The following is a 22,214-nucleotide window of genomic DNA, read 5'->3' as shown; positions in this document are numbered from 1 at the left end:
TATTGCATAACAATAAACACAGTACAGTATTATAAAGACATAATTAAAAGATAGACGTATGAAAATGATATTATAAAGCTATTTAAGTGTATTTAAAGTGTACAGTTGTACAGAGATGTGTAAATGGTTGTCCTGGGGATGTAAGAGTCCGAGTCAGTGGGGGTCCTGGGCCTTTGTTGGGGAGGCCCACTGCATTTTGAAGGAAACTGCTCTTGGGGCTTGAGGTTTTGGTCTTGATCGACTTTATCCTGCCAGAGCCTATGACTCCAACAGATTGTGTGCAGGGTGAGAGGGGTCGGCCACAGAGAGGAGACCAATGAGGGGGGTGGTCATCCGTGAACTTCAGACTCACTTCTTCAAAATAAGAAAGAATGTGTGAAAAATTGTTAATAATGTGGTTAATATAATGTTATTCCTGTGTGTCGTGCCGTATATCTTAATCCATCATGCTTTTATTTTGAAGGCAACATCATTAAAGTTCCTGTGTTGTAGATGCCATCTTGGCTGCCAGAGCAGACTGATAACAGAAACATAAACTGATAGACTGATGGTTTGGATGACTTAATATAACTAGGCCTACAGAAAAACATGGAAAAATAATATTACTGTAGCTCTGTATTAACATAAGTGAATGGAGCATTACCTGCTATAAATAATGAATTTCTTCCTGTTAGTGTTTGAAGACGTGTTTCAAGATTTAATCCAAATTCAATCCTCATTTAATGAACAACTGAGCTTTATTTTATTACATTACATTTTTCAACAAGCATCCCAATAAGTATCCACTGTACGTGCCGTAGGCCTGATGTCATTTGTCTTCACATGACAAACAAATGTATCATTGACTTGTAAATCTTTTGCAGATGGAAACAGAATTGAATAGACTAACTCAACACCCTTGGTATGTCAGACTCGCTGCCTTGCGTGAGCAGTACGAAATTCACCCTACTCCTTTGTCATGATTCTTCCAAGCATGCCTCTTAAACACCACAAGACCATGTCATGTTTACAGACAGAAGCATCAAACAATGTTGAAAGCAAAATGATCTAAAGTCACATAAATATGATTTGTCTAAGATGGTCAACACATTCCAGGAGTTCTTCAGTGCTGTAATTATCTATTTCATTGTGTTTAAGGGATCCAATGCAACCACAGTTTAATTTAAATCAAGGAGTAGGAAATCATGATAGTAAACAACTCAAATAATAACATGCCAGTGTCATTGTGTCAGCAAATTGCATCTGTTCTGTTTAATCTTGCACAAGCCACGGATCCTCCTTGGATCATGGACGGCTGTTACGGATTATGTGATCTAGTGCTTTATTTTTGGGTGTAACAGTTGGACCTGAAGACGGAGGCACTTTTGCATGTCCCTGCCAATGCCCCACCCTTGTTCTCTCTCTTTTCCATTGAAATACACTCAAACTGTAATGTTTATAACAACTAAAGGGTGAAAAAGAAGAAGATTATAAGATTATGAAAATGATGATGTCTACTGGTTACATTTCAGCCCCATCAAAGCCAAAACATGACATGTTTTTTATGGTGTAGCCAACAAGTCTGGTCTATTAAATGGAAGATATGAATGCTTCCAGTTAACAATTTGCATTGTAATTAAACCGTTGCCTAAAGCAAGGGCGTGATTGTCATTTCAGCTTTGAAGGGGAGATATCCACTGGGAGTTGCTCCAACCACTAGATTACAATATTGTAAGGCATGTAGAAAAATCTTATGCTGTTTTGACAGGAGAGACTTAATTCTAAGCCTCTGAGAGATGAATTTAATACAGGGTTAAAGAGGTACGTCTGCAGGAAAGCTCTGCTAGATTATTTTGTTTTTTCAATTGAAGAAATAGCTCCAGGTACAATACTCCACATTGACCAGCTGGGGGCAGTAACGTGCGGTTTCGTCGCTCACAGTCATAAAGAAGAAGAAAATGTTCGGCAACAGCTAGTAGCTGAAGATATCTGTGTTTTGTTTGTATTCTTGAACTAAAATGTGATTTTTTTTAACGCAGTGTTAGCTTAATAGTCATCGGGATATGGCTGAATTGCCCGAACAAGGACATCGACGGTCGAGATGCGACTAATGGTGAGCGTTGTACGCCTGTTTTCAGTCCATTTAGCTGGCTAAAGGATGCCTGTGAAGGATAGCATTACCGTCAGTTAGCCGCTAACATGGCATGACAATAACAACATGGCTCTAACGTTTCGTCTGTTTTTGCTGTTTTTTGCTGGTACGGAGTGGTAGACAAGATGCTTTTTAGACGTTAAACGACTTGGTAGACAGGAATAACGTTACCAACGTTACCTTTAGCTAGCTTACATGTAAACGCGTTTTAAACGGGGTTAATCGACACCTGCAGCTGTGCCACAAGCGTTAGATGTAAGCGCTGTTTTCTGCTCTTGAATATCCATCCTGTCACTTGAAAAGACCCTTTTTTCAACGTAAAGTGAGTTGAAATGAACCACTCGAGCTGCCCCTTACTCTTTTGCCCTCTCCAAACTCAGCCTTAACCTCCCCCCCGGTCTGCCTTGAAGGACAAGATGCTGCTGAAGATGCCCCAGAAGCTGCTGAAGACCGCCCACTACATCGAGCTGGGCAGCTACCAGCACTGGCCGGTGCTGATACCCCAGAGGATAAGACTGTACACCTTCGAGCAAATCCCCCTCTTTCTCAAGGAAAACCCTTACATCACAGATGGCTATCGGGCCCACCTGCCCTCCAAACTCTGCCTGAGGAGGTGGGAGTCGAGTTGGATCCATTACATTCCTTTTCTTTTTTGGATTTTTAATGTATGTCTGAGTTGTCTGTGTGTCTGTGTGTCTGTGTGTCTGTGTGTCTGTGTGTGTGTGTGTGTGTGTGTGTGTGTGTGTGTGTGTGTGCACTGTCCTTGTTGACTTTGCACGTCTTTGTTTCTTCTTTTTTCTGTTGCAGTATTTTCATGCTGTCCAATGAGACGGTGAATATTTGGAGCCACCTTCTGGGCTTCCTGCTCTTCCTCTCTCTGGGGGTCAACGACCTCTCCTCAGTGCTGCCAGCCTCTGGAGCCAACCGAGAGGACTACGTCATCTACGCTATAGGACTGTTCTGCTTCCAGGTAAAAAACTACAGCTGGTGTCAGAGAAAGTCTTGTACCCTCATCTTCTTGCTCAGTGTGTTTAGACATGAAACTGAATGCAAAGATGTTGATTTTTTTATTTTAATATAATAAGCTGCCCTCCCATAAGTCCTCCCATGTTTGTCTATGTTCACAAAAAGAATGTGCATTATCTACAGTTGTGTCTGTCATTTGACTACTTTAATAGTAATTACTGTCTGCTTACAGCTGTTTACAAGTATTAATTTGTTATTAACATCTTCATAAATTGATTTGTACTTTATTTGAGTAAAGTATGTATGACTTGACAAACTGACTCATGTAGGTTCACGTTTCCTGCCACAGGTGCAATCAGTTAACCTCAACCCACTCAGGTGTGTAAGCTGTGTGCGTAGGCATAACTGTTGTTAAGATGGGACGCAGTGTATTGTATGATAGATAACTACGATAGGTGTGGTAGTTTAGTTCACATGCCCATTGTTCAATGTAGAGACAGTGTTAATTGTTTCTGTGTTAGCGGTGTACGGTTAGTGCTGTGGGTCATCAGATTGGAAACTTTGTGATGTAATAAATTACAAGTTATTGTAATTCTTACTTACGGCAAGTATATAGAGAAGTATGTGACACCTTCCCACCTTAAACCTTTTCCTTTTCCAATGTTGTATCTAGATTGTCGTTACAAATCATTATTTCTTGAAATTACTCTGAAGCTCTGAGCATAAATACCTTTGTGTTGAATTTTATGAGCAGAAAAAAAGATGAGCCTTCCGTGTGTTTTCATCACAGGTGTGCATGTTATGTTCTGTGGGGTATCACCTGTTCTCGTGCCATCGATCAGAGAAGACGTGCCGCCGCTGGCTGGCTTTGGATTACGCAGGAATCTCTGTTGGAATCCTGGGCTGTTACGTACCTGGGATCTTCTACGCTTTCTACTGTAACGCCGTAAGTGCGAACAGTCACGATTTATTTGTCTCAAGATACTAATAAAGAAACGGATGCTCTCTCTAACTATAATCTAATCGGTTATTTCTTGCAGTTTTGGCGACAGGTCTACCTGCTCACTGTGCTCTCCCTGATCCTGGCCGTCTTCTGCGCTCAAGTCCACCCTCATTACCTCAGCAACGAATGGCGACTGCTACGCATGACCATCTTCTGCTGTGTGGCTGGAATCAGCGTGATTCCTTCGTGCCACTGGGTCTGGCTCAATGGAGGATTCACCACTGATGTTGTACAGGTCAGGAAACGGAGTAATATAACAAATCAAGCAAAGACAAGTTGCACTCGTGAACCTCGGCAACGTCTTCCCTTGACTGTGTAATGTTCAGTCAAACAGTCTTTGTTTTTTGTTTGTCTGTGCAGCTGTTCCTGCCTCGTGTGATAGTGATGTACCTGATAGCTGGGTCTGCTTTCCTGTTCTACGTCACCAAGATCCCTGAACGCTATTTCCCTGGTGAGTCCTTCTCTGTCTCTTTGGGTATAAAAATGGGGAGGTTAAGTGTTAAACGAGGTTAGAATGTAGTGGTATCTTATGTATGACATGTTTAAATGTTTACGTTTCTCCTCCAATATATCTTCATTCTCGTATATTGTGAAGAAAGTATGAGATCATGTTCCCCCATCTCTTCTAGGCCAGCTGAACTACCTGGGTGCCAGCCACCAGGTGTGGCACATACTGGTGGTGGTGATGTTTTACTGGTGGCATCAGACAGCTGTACACATCATGCACTTCAGGCACAGTCAGTCCTGCCCGACCCGGACCCGCGGTAACTAAGTTCAACTGATCAAATAATGTCATGGACTAGCTGTAATAGACAGTTCAACTCTGTATGTTAGTATTCAATTTACATGTTCTTTTTCAACCACTAACTCCAAGAATCTCCTGACTTTTAGCTGCTACGGTATAAAGGTCTGCTGGTAGCTTTCATTGAGCTGTTGGTTACTGTTTGGCTGCTTGTAAAGGCCAGTATATACAGTCGATCTGCTGTCTCCAGCCGTAGATGTCACCTAAGAGTGGTGAGACACCACTGTAAATCCTATATTCTCTTAACCACCAATAACCATTAAGATTGATGCATGAAGAAGGAATTTAAATTCCTTTGTAGAAACAGACTACAGTAAGTCTGGCGTGTTTTAATTGGTGATAATTTTATCTCATGGTTCGTTAAGATTGTGTCTTTTTTGTTTGTTGTACAGAAATCTTGAAAAAATACGAGGATTCTTTTGAGTCAAACGTAACGGCATGTGTGAACAATGACTTTTTTTGCACCTAATTTAGTTTTATCTGTCAGTTCATACAAGACTAGATTGTATGTAAATGTCCTGATGAAACGCGTGAAGCACAGAACAAAAGCGCGACAACTGGAAATTCAACATACGACCACTGTGAACTCTATTGGGAACCATATTTAGCCGACAGCGTACTTGTTTTTGTGTGTGTGCTGTGAAAACTTACAGTGGCCACTAGGGTCGCACTCGTCAAGATGTCGTATCAGCCTCGATACAACAATCAGTTAATCATAACGTTGAGCTATCACCCCCTTTGCTGGAATTGTCATTGTTTCATTGTCATGGATTGGTTTTAGTCTTTTCAGTGAACAGGATGTGTCATCACAAGGCAAGTGATGAACAAAGCCTGACTCCATGGCTAAATCCAGTGATAATCTCTACCCCACATCAGTCTCCTGACCTCATCTGGGGTCTTATTAGGTGTCATCAATGTGTTGACTATTTCTGATTCCAGCTTTCACTAAAAACGTGATAAAATTAAGAGGATATTTACTTTTATTTGATGAAACGCACCTCATTTCTGGCCAGTAGACAAGTATTAAATTGACATAATGCTGTGTTTACGGGGGAGATTCATCCACATCACACCAACAAATATTTGTTTTACCTACCTTCACTGGTATGCACATAGTTTTGATTATATGTGCTTCTGTACTTCAACACAATGGCGGTGGAAGGAGTTACATTTTTGGAGCTCACGGTATTAAAACTTACAATTAAAAAAAAAAGCATTCTAACAGGAACTATTAAATCTTTTCTTCTGGTAAGAAATTGGTTCATAAACGTGATTCAATAAAAATAGCTGCATGGCAGAAAAAAATGTTTATTGTAATATGGATGAATTGAGCCTTTAAGAACAGTTTGAAGTGGATTATTAAGACAAAATATATATTTTTTTTTTCTGATAATCCAGTGAAAGGTAGCACTTAAGCTCTCACTGATTTGTCGACCCTTGCGACTGATAAGGCAGAAGCTGAAGTGGTTCCCAGATGCCACCTCTGCAGCCATTTGATCATCTATGAAAAGGCTGGGTGTGAAAATGATTATTCTATTTGATGCTGTTTAAATAAGGCCAGTGTAAAGTGTTACACATACCTGGAACACTGTTTTCCACGCACGCTTTGGGGCATTTAAATGTTTTTAATGTTTAGTGTTTTTTTTTTTACATAATTCCAATCATGTTTGTACATTTGCCTTATGTTTGAGTATTTGCACTGTATACACTCTTACTGTTACAATCTGTTTTGGGTCAAAACGCGAACATAAACCAGAACAAGAAAATGATCAAACTCATCTTTGCTGTTACATTACAAGGCCAGTATGGTTTGTTCTTTTTATGTCGTACAATTTAATGTTATGGGTTTTACTGCTGCAGAGCTGCAAGAAGCACTATGAAAACAGTGACTTTGTATTTGCCTTCTTGAGTGTGTGATTTTATTTTTGAACATGAATATGTAATTATCATGAACTGCTAACTCCTCTTTGAATGATCTCATGATTGTTTAATCCCTTGTTTGTGAATTCCTTGAATATTATTTCTATGATAAAGCACTGGCACTGACTTTCGAGATGTATATTTATTTCAGTGCCAATGTGAAATTATATTTTTAAATTTTGAATGAATAAAGAATGCTGGGAAATAAATTGTTGTGGGGAATCTTTTTATTATTATTTTTGATTGATTTAATTTATTTTAATGTCTTTACCCTAATCCATTATAATCCTATCATCATTGCAGAAGAGGCATTGTGTGCTTCTCCCTGCTGTTCACATTACTGAACAATAGATGGCAGCATTGTTACAAAAGTTCAAAGAATACATGGATGCTTATTTTCAGATTTTTGGATATATTATTAACAAACGTTCCTCTCCATGTAAGGAGCCATGTTTGTGAATCTTCTCACCGTGGAGGGTTTTCTGTTCAGCCAAGCGATTAACTTCAGTAAGCAAATCGAAAATGACATGCTTGTTAAACACGGAGCTCTCTTGATGACTCAGCAAGTCATAAGTCAAGTCACATGCTGAGTGAGTGTCTGTCACAGAAGCCTGAAATATACTGTAAAGCCTCCTGTTTATATTGTTGCTTCATATTTATATATATATATATATACATTTTATTTTAAAATCTCTGTTGGCAATGTTGTCATCCAGAATTTTTCCTATTTTTCCCCAGGGGATTCATTAGTATAGTAATTATGTTAGAAAATTATATAACAATATAGCATCACTAAATCACCACATATAATGAACGTTTGCTTAAATGATTTCTTCACCTTGTGAACTGAAAAACAACAATTTGCCAGTGTTACTTTCAGGGTGCTTTCTTTTTCAAAGTCCACCATATTGCTTCCAGACAGACGTCTACAATTAAAATGCATCCAAATGACTTGTAATCGTGTAAACTGCTAACTTTTTCACCATTGCCAGTTTCAGTAAATAGCTCACGTTTATTGCAGTGGTCCATCTTTTGATCATATGGAAGTTGTGACATGTGCATACATAACAGTTTCATTAAAGCTTATTTAATGATTGACAATCTTGCTGCAGACAAAGCGCTGACTCTTGTTTAATAAGTAAAAGATGTACCTGAATGTGTAACTATGCTATGGATGGAATACACCTAGCTTGATGCTGTGGTAGTACTCTCATTCAGAATTACTTTGAAAGTATAATACTTGCATTTACAAATCATAGCCATGCCTATATCACCTCCTGGAGTAATGGATAGTTGGGGAGCCTGACGCAGCACTGTGTTAAATCTCCAATACGTGTTATTTAAGGACTTTTAAAGATGTACTTGAAAATAAGTGGAAATATCTTTTATATTTGAATATATAATTAAAGCCACAGCTCCTTTGTGAGACAAGGTTAAACTTCAGTGACAATAAGTTAAACCTTTTTTCCTGCATATTAATTCATATTTGTTGTAAAGTGGAGTCCACGTCAATGTCACTGTCATATTATCATATATTGTCATACAATCCCTTTCATTTTAACCCTTTGATCCAATGCTAATATTAAAATATTGATTAACCATCCATTATCAATCCTGTTCATGGTCACTGGGGGAGGTGAGGGGCTGGAGGTTATTAATTCAGACAGAGGCACACACTTTTCACTAAAAAGGGGTGTCAGTTTTATTCAAGTATTGGACATTAAGGCAGTGTTTGTACTGTATATAGGTGTTGAATGTCAACACTGTCAAACATGAAAGTCAAAAAGGCCTCACCAGAAACATGTGATGTAATCAATATCATGATTCAAGTTAAATTAAAGGTCTACATGGAAAAAGGTTTGATGACAAAAAAAGTGTATGAAAATACATGATCTTCTAAATTTACAAACAGGAATGTCTACATTTTATTACAATGATATCAAATCAACACTGTGATGAAGTAGTAAAAGTAAAAAATACATCCTTTTTTGAAGTGTTACATACATAAGTTAGGGTACTTTTGAGACTTCAAGGCATGTTTTGCACTTGGCAGCAACAGGATAAAAGACACAAGAAAAAAAACAGTGATTTAACAATGAAATGAAATGTGCGGCATCACCTGCTACCATCGGGTGAAATACAAATTTCAGAAGCATCAAAATGATGATTCACTTTGATCTAGCACCTGAGAAGAGATCGCAGACGTGTATCAATCCTTTATTATTTTAGGAGAAAGTATCTAGAACAGATATAGCTGTCATTGTTGGTTGAACAGGGCAAGAGTACGAGTCTGAAGGCAAAGCTTTCTCTGTGTGAAACTGAGGCTGAAGGAGTGCAGTCGTTGAATCTCCACGTCTGAACTCTAGACTCCTGGACCTTGGCCAAAGGTGTGATATAAAACAGACCCAGATATCGCCAACTTAATAGGAACTGACCTGGAAGTTATAATTCTTTGACTACGTTGGGCCTGTTACCTGCAGCGAGAGGTCATTTTGTGATATTTCCCTTTGCGTCCCCTGAATTGAAAAGAAAAAAGCACAAACCATGTTGGATGACACAATGCCTGGACAAACTCTACTTCCTTATTACCTCCTTATCCTTCCCTTATCCTTATTTTTTGTAACACTGCAAGTGAGGAAGGTCACAAGGGAGCATTCCAAACTTAGCTAGCAGCCTGTCCACCATATTGCTTTCTTGCTTGAACCGATTTCAAAGTTCCAGTGTATTTGGAGAAAAAATAGATAATCAGTCGATAATCAGGGCTACGTGCAGCAAGAGCTCAGTGGGGGCTGGGCAGCACAGGGAGGAAGGGGCTTCTATTTCCATAAAGGAGTGGCCAGAGAGGGGTCTGGAAGGCACCGTGTGCAATGGATCCTGGTTGTTGTCGGATCTTCCCTTTACACCGATAGGGAATATGACTATATGAATATTTTTTCCCAGTTTTCCTCAATCATAGGATACAAAGTACCTCAATCTATGGCCCATTTAACAAAATGGCCCTCTTTCCAAAAGCTAAAATACATTTGAAATCTTGTGCAGATCAGGTTTTATATAGTCGTATTATTAAGGGCAGAAAACATCCAAAAATGATATTGATTATTGATGAGATAGTCTTCCTAATTGAATCCTCTCGGAACCCCCATGTTTTGTTGAACAAAGCTTCCTACAGAACCTCAGAGTTACCTAATGTCATAACCAATACCTCGTATCATGTTAGCAAACCTAAATTCCTTCTTCTTCCTGCTGTTCCGCGGAGTCTCCTGACCTGCTCTCTGCTGCCGTAGACGTACTTGCATGAAGAACTGCAGCGTGAACTGTGTGAAACAGCAGGCTGCCCATGTCTTTGTCATTCTTCCCAAAGAACTGTCCCTTCTGCAGGGCGTCGATGACCGAGGTGTTACAGTTGGCGAGCAGCACTCTCACCCCGATCTCTTCATATTCACCGACCAGCCCTTTAAACGTGGCCATGCCCGTGGAGTCTATGAAGGGGATGGCAGAGCAGTCTAAAACGATCGTGTGGAAGTCCTGTTCTCTCGGTATGAGTCCAATAACGACCTCCCCGTTGTTTTTATTCCCATTTACCTTGTCCTGCTTTGAGGACGCGTCTCTGGCCTTCTTCTCGGCCTTTCTCCTCTTAGTCAACTCCAAGAAAGGTTCGACGCCGACAGCCCTGTAGAGGGATCTGAGGAATGAGTCCTTATTGGCATAGTACAGAGGAGCCTGGAAGCGGAAGACCTGAATCCGAGGTGGCGGCACTAGGTCCTTGTACTCATCCAAGTCCTCATAGAGGTCGGTGTCCTTGGCCCGGCCCAGGAGAGAGACCTGACGTCAGACATCGGATAAGACTGTGAGATTACTAAAGAACAATATTTGACTTTGCTGTCATCTGTATCCGCTTTCAAAACCATGATCATTATCGAATCTGTCACTCACCTTAGGGTTCTGGGTCTGAAAGATGATGCAGCTCATGGAAAAAACCACACCAATAAGGAGTCCCAACTCCACACTAATCAGAGCCGTGGCCGACATGGAGACGAGCCAGACGAGGCCGTCGCTCCGGCTGGCGCGCCACTTGGCCGGGATGTCTTTGAACTTTCTCAGTGCCCCCCGAAGGCTTACGATGATGATACAGGCAAGAACGCACTTCTGGAGGGCGTAGAAGAACGGTGCGAAGAAGAGGAGGACGAGGAGGACGACCAGGGCGCTGATCAGACTGGATACCTGGTGGAGGAGCAGAGAAGAATGTTTTGCAAGGAAGGCAAGAACTTTCCATCAACTCCGAGAATTTCAAACCATTTTAGTATGGCGTTCACCTGCGTCTGGCAGCCTGTCGAGTCCTTCACCATGGTTTTTGCCAATGCCGCGCTGGTGGTGAAGCAGTGGAAGAAGGAGGGGATGATGTTACAGAAGCTGATGGCCAGCATCTCCTGGTTGGGACGAACCGTGTAGCCGTTTTTCTTAGCAAACATCTCAGACAGTGACACGGTGAAGGCAAAGCTACAAGATAAAAATGAAACGTTTGTTTACCAATTTGTTGTGAATTCATCTTCACCATCAAAAAGCAAGCAAAGACCCTTAGACCTGATGGGAATTTGCATTTAGTGCGTCCAACAAAAGCAAAGATTGTTGTCTATATATTTAATCTGTCTCAGAGGTATTTAAACGCTAAGCGATAAGTGGTTTCCGTCATTCTTTTATTTTTTTAGGATGTTAATGATAGAAGAGGAAGTAGTAGGACATAGTTGTGTGTATTTTGGACAGACGTGCAATCAGATAATGAGGGCATGTTTCCCTGGCAGACATATCAGACAAATCCACCTACTAAATTGCATCTGTAACAACCCAGATAAGAGTCACACGTGGATGCCAAGCAAACATTGTTGTTAAACGTGTTATATATTACCTAATGACAGCCAGGGGAATGGCATCCAATGTCAACCTTGGCATCAGACTAAAACTGGGCACCTGGGGAGCAATGAAACCTGTGGGGATGTGACCGGACACGCTGGAGTCGTAATGGCTGTTCAGCTCCCCGTAATGGCTGGCCAGCGTAGCTCCCGCCACTACTATCAGCTCCGTCGGCAGAGGGATCTTTAGACGATCCTTGTAGCGCTCCTGGAGCTCTTTACCTGCCACTGTGATGAAGAATAAGAAGTGTTATTCTCTATTAAAGAAAATTAAGAATTAGCTTTTTTAGCTTGGAAATGTATAAGCAGTATTTTGAGAGTTAAGCCAAGTCATTCTGGGAAGTTTGTGCTCTAATTAGAAGTATGTAAATTACCTAATACACAGATACAGATGGCGCTGGTGATGAGGTCACACAGGTTGGTTTTATGAATGTTGGCGAAGATGTTAAACCAGGTGACGACGACGGTGCCGTAGCCCTGGTGGCGGGGGATCTTCAGACCCAGCAGGTATTTGGCCTGCACAGTGAGGATGGTAAACGAGGCTCCCGTGGCGAAACCGTCCAGCATGGGAGCCGAGAGGTAGACGGAGACGAAGCCGAGCTGAAACACGGCCATCAGGAGCTGGTGAGGAGACGAGGAGGCAGGGAGCAGAGATAGAAGGCGGATGGGGATGAAAACACGAGTCACTGATCAAATCAAATATCTCAACGTTTACATGTCGCGTCCTTTACCTGATAGACACCAACCAGGAATGTGAGGGCAGCGGCGATGCTGATGGAGTAGCACTCCTTCCCACACTGCATGCCCATCAGCTCCACGCTGTGAAGGTTACCAGCTGTGAGGTTGGAGCCCAGTGTGGCATTAAACACACCAGGGCCGGGCGCTGTGGAGTCATCACTGAGGTCGAAACCCGCCAGGAACATCTCCTTATCCACGACCTGCAGACAAGTGGACATTGTGGCATATATTATACCAATATTCCCATCAAAACATGTTGCTTACGATCCGTTCCATTACCTGTCCAACCATGAGGCTCATGAGGCTGAAGATCCCCACAGAGACGTGTCTGGACGTCCCCATGAGGAAGTAGATGATGTTAGAGTAGAAAGAGGTGAATAAGCCATAGATGGGCTGCACTCCCGCCAGCAGGCAGTAGGCGATGGCCTGCGGTACCAAAATGATACCAATGATCACCCCGGACATCACATCGCCCCAGATGTACTCTCGGAGCTTGTATTTAGGCAGCCAGCGCACGACGGGGAAGAAGCCGGTCAGGGTGGACCGGACTCTGGGCGCGGAGCAGGTCACGCCCCGCTTCAGCTTGGCTTTGAGGACCGAAGCGGTGGGCTGTCGCTGGCGAGCTCGTCGCTCCAGGAGAGGCGGCGTGACCTTGTGGACCTCCTCCATGGTCTCGGTGAGGAAGAGGACGCAGCGAGGTCAGAGGAAGGTGGTCAGCCGTGCTCCTGGGGGATCATCATCGATGAAAAAGGGGGAGGGAGGTAAAGGAGGAAGGACAAGAGGTGGAGATGTAAATATACATTTTTTTATAAATATATTTTGTTAATTTGAGTCCACATTCATGCCAGTCCTTCACCTGGACTACTTCTATGTTTTGTCACTTTTTAGTCTCTACACAGATACCAGTGCAGCAATTGTTTGTTTTGCTGTTGTAGTGTTTAATTAGAAAAAAAACTGTTTTTAAATATGGTTTTAAAATTATTGAAATTAAATGATACTCTTAATTCTGCCACACTATGTTTAAAATGATACAATGAAACTGGTCAATTGTTTTTTAAGACGTCACCTATTTAACATAACAAATGAAAGTTTTTAACACGTTCATGAAACTCAGCCTATCTCACAAGTTGAGCTGTTTTCAGTAGCAGGCACGTGAGTCTCAGCAGAGATTATGTCACAGAAACCATAAAGCTCTCTAAATGATGCGTTATCACGCTCTGCCATCACAACACCGGTATGTGCTGTATGGCACTCAGACTTCCTGTTGCAGCGCTGGCAACTGTTTGGACAGACAAGGGGGTGAAGAATAGATGATTTATTTGGACATGAGATTTGTTGCGTAGCAGTTATTTTAATCAGATTTAAGATTTCTGCCTGTCTTCTTCTTCTTCTTCTTCTTCTTCTTCTTTCTAGGCAGTTTTACTTTGCAGGACAATAATTACCAAGGAGATTACCCTTTGAATAACTCAATACAGAGGCCAGTCTGTGTTCATATGGGTACTATAAATCCAACCTGACATTTTTCAACAGATAAAGGACACAGGAGATAAAAAATTAGCCGGCGTAGCTTTGAGGTACACCGCATGAAGTAAAAGAACACTCTCCAAAAAGAGACCAAGAGCACAAAAGCTCCCTCGCGCTTGTTTTTCACACTTCTGCCAACAAAACGTCCACTAAAACAAGGTTTTTTCTTTCAAGTAAAGAAACACAGACACCTGATTAACTGCTGAACATTTATTTCAGTGTCAATCCCCAACAGCACTGTTTGTGTAAACCGCTTTAATCAATGTTCTCCGCCTTCAATCATGTGATACAGACAACACTGACCGCTGGGAGATTACCATACACTGTAAAGCTTCCTTCCTTTGCCTTTCATGTGTGAAATCTTTTCTATCCAGTGATGTTACAAGTCTTAAGAGACAGAATAACTGAATACTGACTTCACAGCTGAAACAGTTCCCTGTAGCAGAAAGCACAGAGATGACTCCTCGAAGTCATTTAAGGTCTTCAACTGACATATAATGAGTGATTATTTGTTATATGTGCAGACCAAAAGTATAAAGATATTCTAATTACATGACAAATATAACTTTAGTGCCAGTTTGACCCTGAGCGGCAAACGCCAGGTCTATTGTCCCAAGTTGACTTTTCGATAAAAAAAACATACAACATGATGTAACCGTGAAAGATGGAAGTTTCACCACTTAATAACCAGAGAAAATCCACTCAATTTGCACAATAACCGCCTGACTTTCAGCTTGGCTTTGTGTCTGATGTTGATTTAGAAAAATCATAGTCCAAACCTTCACTTTCAAAGCCAACAGTCAAGAGGCAGTTTTCAATAGATTTCACATTAAATAAAAGGAAAGAGTGATTACAATTAATATGTCATAGATTACTCATGTTGAAAATGATTCTCGTAAAAATATAACACTTCCTTTTGAAGGCTACAAAAAGGACAAAAAAAAAAAAACACCATGTCAATGTAGTTATACTGTCAGTAGATACTTGTTCTTCATCAGAAACCACTCATAGGCTGAAACTGACATTGTCCCTGTTAATCCAACACTCTGACTATTAATCATTGTAGATTCTCTCAAACTAGAACAAGAAAGAATGTTAACGACACTGAGGGTTGGAATATAAACTAGATTAGTGAAACAACGTACGTGCCATAGACATCCCTTCACCTGCAGATCATCAGGACAACTTTATCATATTATAATACGCTTCATGCTTTCTAGGAGGAATGAAGAAAACAACTCTGAAAGCATCAGTTCTTGTGACGGCACACTCACCTGCAGAGTGAGTCCACAGGGACAAACTGGACCAGGTCTCTGACGTGTGTTGTGTTTAAATCAGCTTTAAACTTTTCCCATTCTATCTCCTCCACTCTTTATATGTCTCTCTCTCCCTCTCTCTCTCTCTCTCTCTGCCCCTAGTGTGATCCCAGCAGTCGGACAGCAGTAGATGTGAGTGTGATCTCTGCTGGATAACTAGTGAGATAAGAGCAGCCCTTTGCTCGCCCTCGCTCAGTTCGCCCTCATTGGCTTGCTTACCAAGAGTGGGCGGGGCTTGTCAACAGTTGCCCCATCTGAAAACTGTGTGGAGGAGGCAACTCTGGGCAAGAGGTTAAATCCAGTCAATATTTGACTGAAATCACCGCGTTAATCTGAAGAAGACCGGGCCCTCGCAATCACCTTTCACAGTGGAATGTATCCCAGCATGTGTTTGGATACATCCTCCAGCGACACAGAGGACTACTTAGCAAACAGAAGATAAACCCGGGCCTGTGGTGCAACGAGCAAAGAGGTGCCCCCTCTTATCGGTGTGAACTGGGTCAGAAACAACCTGTATACGTATCCTCTAGCAAACACACTTGGGTTAGACATCAGTGTGGTGTGGAACACTGATTTGAATCTGCCATGCTGAATCAAAACCAACACACTATGATTTAATGATCCTGATCAGCATCTACTCTGTGTATCATATTGTTCTTATCAGTTTCTAACAATGAAATCTAAGTTCATAATCAGCAGCGATAGCCATACACCTATGAAAATGTGACCTACTAATCAAAAAAGAATAGGTACAGCAATAAATAAAAACATATCAACACTTAAAGATGACTCTTTATAGCACACTTAATTGGACTTTGAAAAAGGTGGATAGAGTAGATGTTGGGCCAAGAACAATTTAATTAAAGAAAGTTCTAGTTACTAGAAATTGTACTGTTTTAATATTACTTGTAACTGGTGATTTATTAATGTCTTTACAGGTAGCTGCAGTTTTCTGTTAATTACATCATAGTATGAAAATTAATCTTGTCTACATGTGATGGTCAAAAGCTGGCAATGTAATGTTTATCACTATTAAGAAGAAAGACTCAGATTAAGACTAAGATTCTCTTCATAAAGTGGGTCTGTGTGTGTGTGTGTGTGTGTGTGTGTGTGTGTGGGTGTGTCCTTGCATGCATTATACACTACACTGAATGGCATCATTGTCAATGTGAAGACATGGCAGTTTACTTCTTCTCATACAGTCAGTCACAGTTAAGATCGAGTAACACGACAGAATTATCAGGGAAGAGGGGGGCTGCTTTTAAGTGTGTGTGTGTGTGTGTGTAGTTAACACAATATCCATGCACGCTATGACTGGAATATCACATCCGCCGATGAAAAGGAGACACAAACAAACACTTGGGACATCTGGCTGCTCCACCGGCTACAAGTTTTCATCAGCCGTCCAGCATGAATCCTGGACGCTGTTTGTCTGTTTTCCTGGTAAGTGACGAGTCAAACGAGGGAGGACTCACCCGAAGAAGGACCAGAGGAGCAAACAGGAGGCAACATCAGCCATGCCTCCCTGACTGGTGCCTCTGCATCCACCATTAGTCTGTTTTTCGTCTATACAACCATCCACTCTGCTGCCCACTGACTGCTTCTGGCTTCTTCCTGCTTCCTGCTGCAAAGCATCATGGGAGCGGCAACCCCCCGTCGCGTTCCTGTCTGCGGATTGGAGCCAAGCAGAGGGGGAGGGGAGAGAGGAGAAGCGATGGAGGGAGGGAGGGAGGACCGTTGCCGGTGGATGATGGTTACCATGGTGACTAAGCTCCTGTTAGTGTGTGTGTGTGTGTGTGTGTGTGTGTGTGTCTGTGTTTGTGTGTTTACATAGATGTGCATTGGACTTCTAGAGGTATCCTTGCTGGACTGCTTGCATGTAGGCTTCCCTGCTTGTTACTGTATCTGCTGTCTTAGGTTTACTTGACTGCCTTGTTTGTGTTGTTTTCTTACCTAGAATTGTGTAAACTAGGATTTTCTTGTCTGAGATTGCTGTAATTTATTTTAATTCTGTCAAGGGCTGCATTTTGATTTAGATAAATCAAATTTGTCGTTAACCAGTTTTGGTAAATTAGGAGACATTTGATGGACTCACCTCTTCACTGATTGAAGTTTGTTGTTGTTGTTGACCTTAATGAGTTTCAATAGGTGATCCATCACCACCAGGTGTGAAGTTTGACGAATAAGCACAGGTGTGTTCAGCACAGCTGTGTTCAGCACAGCTGTGTTCAGCACAGCTGTAGCCAACCAGTGTCAACTTTGGTGTTCAGAAACTGGCATTTCGATGCAGGGCACTCAACCGAAACTGCCCTTCTTGCCATCACTCAGCCACTTCACACCACTCGAGCATCGTCTCCCTCCTCTGTGGTCATGCTTTTGGACCTTTCAGCAGTGCCTGACAAGGTGAACCTCCAGATCCTTGGGTGTCTCAGGGTCTGCGCTCTCCCTGCTCACATCCTATCTGTGTCTGAACCTTGTCCACTCACTACTGGGGTCCCTCAAGGTTCTGTCCTGGGTCCCCTCCTCTTTTCTCTGCACACCAACTCCGTCAGTTCTGTTATTCACTGACATGGCCTTTCCTACCACAGCTACGCCAACTTATTCTCTACACAGTCGACACATCTCCCACCGTAGGCTAAAAATACACCTCCTCAGACTGCACCTTGGCTAGGAAATGGTTTATATATTTATTTAAGAAGAACTGCACTTTAATCCTGCACTTATATTTGGCACGCTGTAGTTTGGCTTATTTGAAGCTAAAGATTCATACATGATTCTTGCTGTTCTGGGTTTGTGCCCCCACGGTTGAATGCACTTATTGGAAGTCGCTTTGGATAAAAGTGTCAGCTAAATGAAATGTAATGTAGGCTGCTGCCTTTAAAGTAGTTTTAAACAATAACAATCACTAGCTACTTTATAACTTTAATATATAACATTATTCTTAAAAGGCACCTTTGAAAATCCAAAGTTTGCAAAGTGCTTTGACGAAAAAAGCAAATGCAAGATACTAAGCAGAAAGACAAACAGCAAGGCCAAACAAAAGTAAGACAAAACAATAATTAAACATTACATTTAACAATATAAACAAAATGCCATAAGAAAGTAAATAAAACTTTAATGTGAAATACATCAATCAGTAAAGTAGTTTTGAGTAAAGCAAGCCCTGCTGCCAGAAATACTAAAAAACTTTATGTATAAAGTAACGTTGAAAATAACGTTGTTTCAGGAAATTATTATCAGCATATTTTAAAAATTATCTTTAAATTCTTAACCAAAAGGCATGAGGCTGAGAGCCACAGATTTTCGTTTATTTTATTTTATTTTATTTTTTAATTAATCAAATGATGTGCGTAATGTGAACGGAAAATGCCAACAGATAAGAATAACTCCACTCTGCATTTCCCTCAGTTTCATTAGAGATAATAATTGTTTTTAATTGAGTATCTGCGGATGAAGCAGGATGAGCTGTGAGAACCTGAAGCCTGAATTTGTCAGACCTTTCCCCTAAACACAGATAGACTACATGTTCTCCTTCTACTTATTAACACTTTGCCGTGTCTGTCAGCGATGTAAATGTTTAGGTAAGATTAGCTGTAACACGGGAAATGTCACGCACAAGACAAGGTTTAGTGTTTGACTAACATTAGATATAGAATAAGACATCCGGTTGACTCAGTGGGTGGAAAAATCATGGTTACAGGTTCTCTGAAATGACCTTTCTCAGAACACCCAAGTTTGAATTTAGTGATGAGTCTGCAAAAGTTTGCATTAACGTCCATGCAGCTTATTCGTACGCGGTGTTCCAAGAAGATGCTCTGTGCTTATTAGGCTTAAGCAACATCTTCCACGTTGACTTTGGGGTAATAATTATGTTTGAGTTAATATGTTACCAGCAGAAAAGGTGCTGTTTGCTGATCAACCTGGTAAAAATCAACTGTGTGTGTAACCAACCACATACAGGGTTATTGGCTTTTTGTTCTTTTCTTTCTCTCCATTTCAAAGAGCACCTGGAGAAGATCCTCTTTCGCCTCAATGGAGTTGATTGCTCACTGATTGCACCTGTGTCAGGGGTATTTAACCAACATGACTCCGTAAGCACAGATGAATGTCTCGGCACTGAGATGTTTGCTGTTGTTGAGGCTGTACTTTTGTTACTTTGCAATGAAACTGCAAGCCTGAAAGCTGTTTAGTGTCTGTCTTTTTGAGTGGATTCCCTTTTTAGTTTTTAGCAGTAAAACAATTCTGTGTTGAAAAACCCAAAGTAAAAAATCTACAACAAAACCTGCAGAAAATATAAAACGATGCTACGACAGAAGCAAAACAGTTCATGACAATTTAGGTTTTGTTTTGCACAATTAAAAAAAATAATTTAATAAGCCTTTCTTACAGCAAACATGTTCTGTTGTCATAGTAGGAAAAGCACAGGTGTCACTAAATTTGTCATAATTTCAAATGGTGTCCTGTGAAAATAAGGTCTACTGCTCCACAATATCACAACTGCAAAAGCCTCTCTTAGTTGCCGGTATTGTGGCTCCACCTAGTGGCAGCGAGGAGATAAAGCATGGAGCATGTCGGAGCTGACATCACAGCAACTGATGCTGCTTTCTTTAACTCTTTGTCTGGTAACTGAATTCACACAATCCGTGTCAGCAGATATGACATTATTCATACATGCTAATTCATACAGGATGGTTATACACCACTATCAGTGCTCATTCCATGTGGTGTATTATGTTGGATTGGTTGTCTATCTTCCTGCCTGTGGTTTTTATTAAATCACTGGAAACACCCACACATCTGGTATTCTCATGGAAAGAACTATAATTAAAAAAATACCTTTTTCACATTATCTGTCGTGTAGGACTGTATATTGGTGTAAATAGTGTTCATGAAGTTGAATGAAAATGCAAAACTTGTAAGTTTGCAAGGCACTTGACAAGGCTCAGCGAGACCCGTGTGGGACGGCCTGGTGGAAGTCAGTCCCGGATGGTGGTGGGAAGGTTGAGAAGTCAACCAGACGTTCATTTGCCAAACCAATCTTTGAAGTCTTTTCTCTTTTAAAATGGGAAACAAATTGTTTGGAAACACTTTTTGAGACATGTCAAATTTTGTTTTTGACTGTCGAATGGGCTCATTGTCGCCCCTTGTGGCCACCCACTACAACTGCAGTCCTCACCAACTGTCAGTACCAGTGGTGTTTTTGACCTTCTGGCCCCTTTGGGCAGTAATGAGCCCATTAATAGAAGTCACTAGGAAACTTAGCAGGAGAACTGACACAAATGTCAGATTTATGCCTTATTGAGAGTGTGTTCAAAGAGTATTTTAGGGTTTTACAAAAGAACAGACTTCAAGGATGGTTGGTTTGGCAAAGGTATGTCTGGCTCACTTTCCCCCCTCCGATAAAGAGCAGCTCACAGCCGCTTCCATGAGCTTTTCTATGGTAACCATCCTGAACGTGGCTCGTCTCTGGATAACCGCTTTGATGTCGAGGCTGACCTCTTACCTCCACATGGAAGGAGATAAGTGATAAATCCCCTGGAAGACTTTTAAATCCCATCACACTTTAAATCCTAGAGCAAATTATTTTTTCAACGGACATATCTGTTAGAAAAGCAGATTATGCCGGATTCACGCTGGAACAAAAAAAAACCAACATGACTAATTTCTTGCAGCCCATAGAAGGATATGTACTGGATCTGTGACTCATGGGGTTAAAAATAATGTGGCGTTCCTGCGTTAACTTCCGAATAATCTTCGATCCCAGATGCTTTTAGAAAACCCCAGGTCCAGCTCTGGCACCGCTGTGCTGCGAGGCAAAGCCTTGAGATCTTCATGCTTTAGACGGCACGTAAGCCCAGAGAGATTGTGTTGGAGTCAGTGGGTTTTGAGAGGGCTCACAGAATAATGAATTCCACCTCTCAATTTTTCCCCCTGATTGGTTAATGGCCAGCAGTGCTCGGGGGGGTCAACGGGAATCAACCCAGCAAATCAGCTCGAAGATTGTTTTCAGCGGCGATGGGGATGATAGGAGATAATCGCGTTTGCTGTTACCAAATAGGCTTCCTGACGAGGGGCTTTGTGTGTAATTGCCACCTGCCACCGCCAACAGTAATAAAGCCTTGTTAAAAATGTGTTTCAGGCCCACGCAGAATAATATTAGTCTGTGCTTGATGCTCGTGTTATCGTTGTGAGGACAGGGCTCAAGTGATGATCAAAAAACAGAAGGTGTGCAAAGACTAAAATAGCTATGCACCTGCCTTAAATGGGGAAAAATGCATTTTTGGTTTAAATAACAATTTGTCGAGATATGAGTGTTCACCATATTTGACTGGTGCTGGGTAGTTTTTCACTCCCAAGTGGCCAATAAATACACACATTCATGCAGGTTTCATACTCTATCGACTTGGCGCTTTTGATAGAGCTTTTTATGGTAAAATGTTCATGTTTATTCATCATCTCCATCACACACAATCAAGATGGAATTCATGGCACAGCGGGCCATTAAAAGCTGTAACAAGACGTTCACTCAGCTCGTCATCTTACGCTGGACTTTGAGGATGTGCGTTGAAAATAAGAAGGAAAGACGGCGAGCCGGCCGTTGTTTTCTGAGGCAGAGATGCAGAAAGGAATTGAAAAGAAACTGTGATAACAGCGTGTAGGCGGCTGATCTGGTATCACACCTTTATGTGTCGATCTGTGTGTGTTGTAGACGGAGAGAGAGACAGAGTTCAGATCTGTAAACCTGGGTTAGACATGTGTGAAGCTATTTCTGAATCGGATTGCTCTGTTTAATGTGAATGGGTCCGCTACCAAACACAGTCTGCAGCTTTATACCCATTTTAGCCATTTTGTATATATTGTTTTGGCTTTTCCAAGCCCTGGTTTATACATATAGTTTAGTCAGTGA

The 22,214-nt window shown here is 41.5% G+C and overlaps 2 protein-coding genes across 4 annotated transcripts; one reads left to right on the top strand and one right to left on the bottom strand.

Moving 5' to 3' along the window:
- The first annotated feature begins 1,934 nt into the window (after window positions 1–1,934).
- Window positions 1,935–7,025, top strand: paqr3b (progestin and adipoQ receptor family member IIIb). 2 transcript variants are annotated; one of them, XM_084035730.1, is made up of 7 exons: window positions 1,935–2,092; window positions 2,542–2,744; window positions 2,939–3,101; window positions 3,888–4,043; window positions 4,138–4,335; window positions 4,461–4,551; window positions 4,730–7,025. In XM_084035730.1, exons 1-7 carry the CDS (start codon window positions 2,081–2,083, stop codon window positions 4,870–4,872), a joined length of 966 nt encoding a protein of 321 aa, XP_083891856.1. In that variant the 5' UTR covers window positions 1,935–2,080; the 3' UTR covers window positions 4,873–7,025. The 2 variants fall into 2 exon arrangements, with proteins under 2 accessions (XP_083891856.1, XP_083891857.1); XM_084035731.1 differs by having other exon boundaries at window positions 1,936–2,092; window positions 2,512–2,744.
- A 2,347-nt stretch (window positions 7,026–9,372) lies between these two features.
- Window positions 9,373–16,915, bottom strand: slc26a1 (solute carrier family 26 member 1). Of its 2 annotated transcripts, none has more exons than XM_084034795.1 (8): window positions 16,783–16,915; window positions 12,747–13,192; window positions 12,461–12,667; window positions 12,104–12,350; window positions 11,726–11,957; window positions 11,136–11,319; window positions 10,756–11,043; window positions 9,373–10,644 (listed from the first exon to the last, which is right to left on the bottom strand). In XM_084034795.1, exons 2-8 carry the CDS (start codon window positions 13,134–13,136, stop codon window positions 10,045–10,047), a joined length of 2,148 nt encoding a protein of 715 aa, XP_083890921.1. In that variant the 5' UTR covers window positions 13,137–13,192; window positions 16,783–16,915; the 3' UTR covers window positions 9,373–10,044. The 2 variants fall into 2 exon arrangements, with proteins under 2 accessions (XP_083890921.1, XP_083890920.1); XM_084034794.1 differs by lacking the exon at window positions 16,783–16,915 and adding an exon at window positions 15,266–15,419.
- Window positions 16,916–22,214: the final 5,299 nt, after the last annotated feature.

The sequence above is a fragment of the Eutrigla gurnardus genome (assembly GCF_963514095.1).
Source record: "Eutrigla gurnardus genome assembly, chromosome: 19".
Lineage (NCBI taxonomy): Eukaryota > Metazoa > Chordata > Actinopteri > Perciformes > Triglidae > Eutrigla > Eutrigla gurnardus.
Note: the sequence above shows the minus strand (reverse complement) of the source record. Positions and strands in the feature narration are given on the sequence as shown.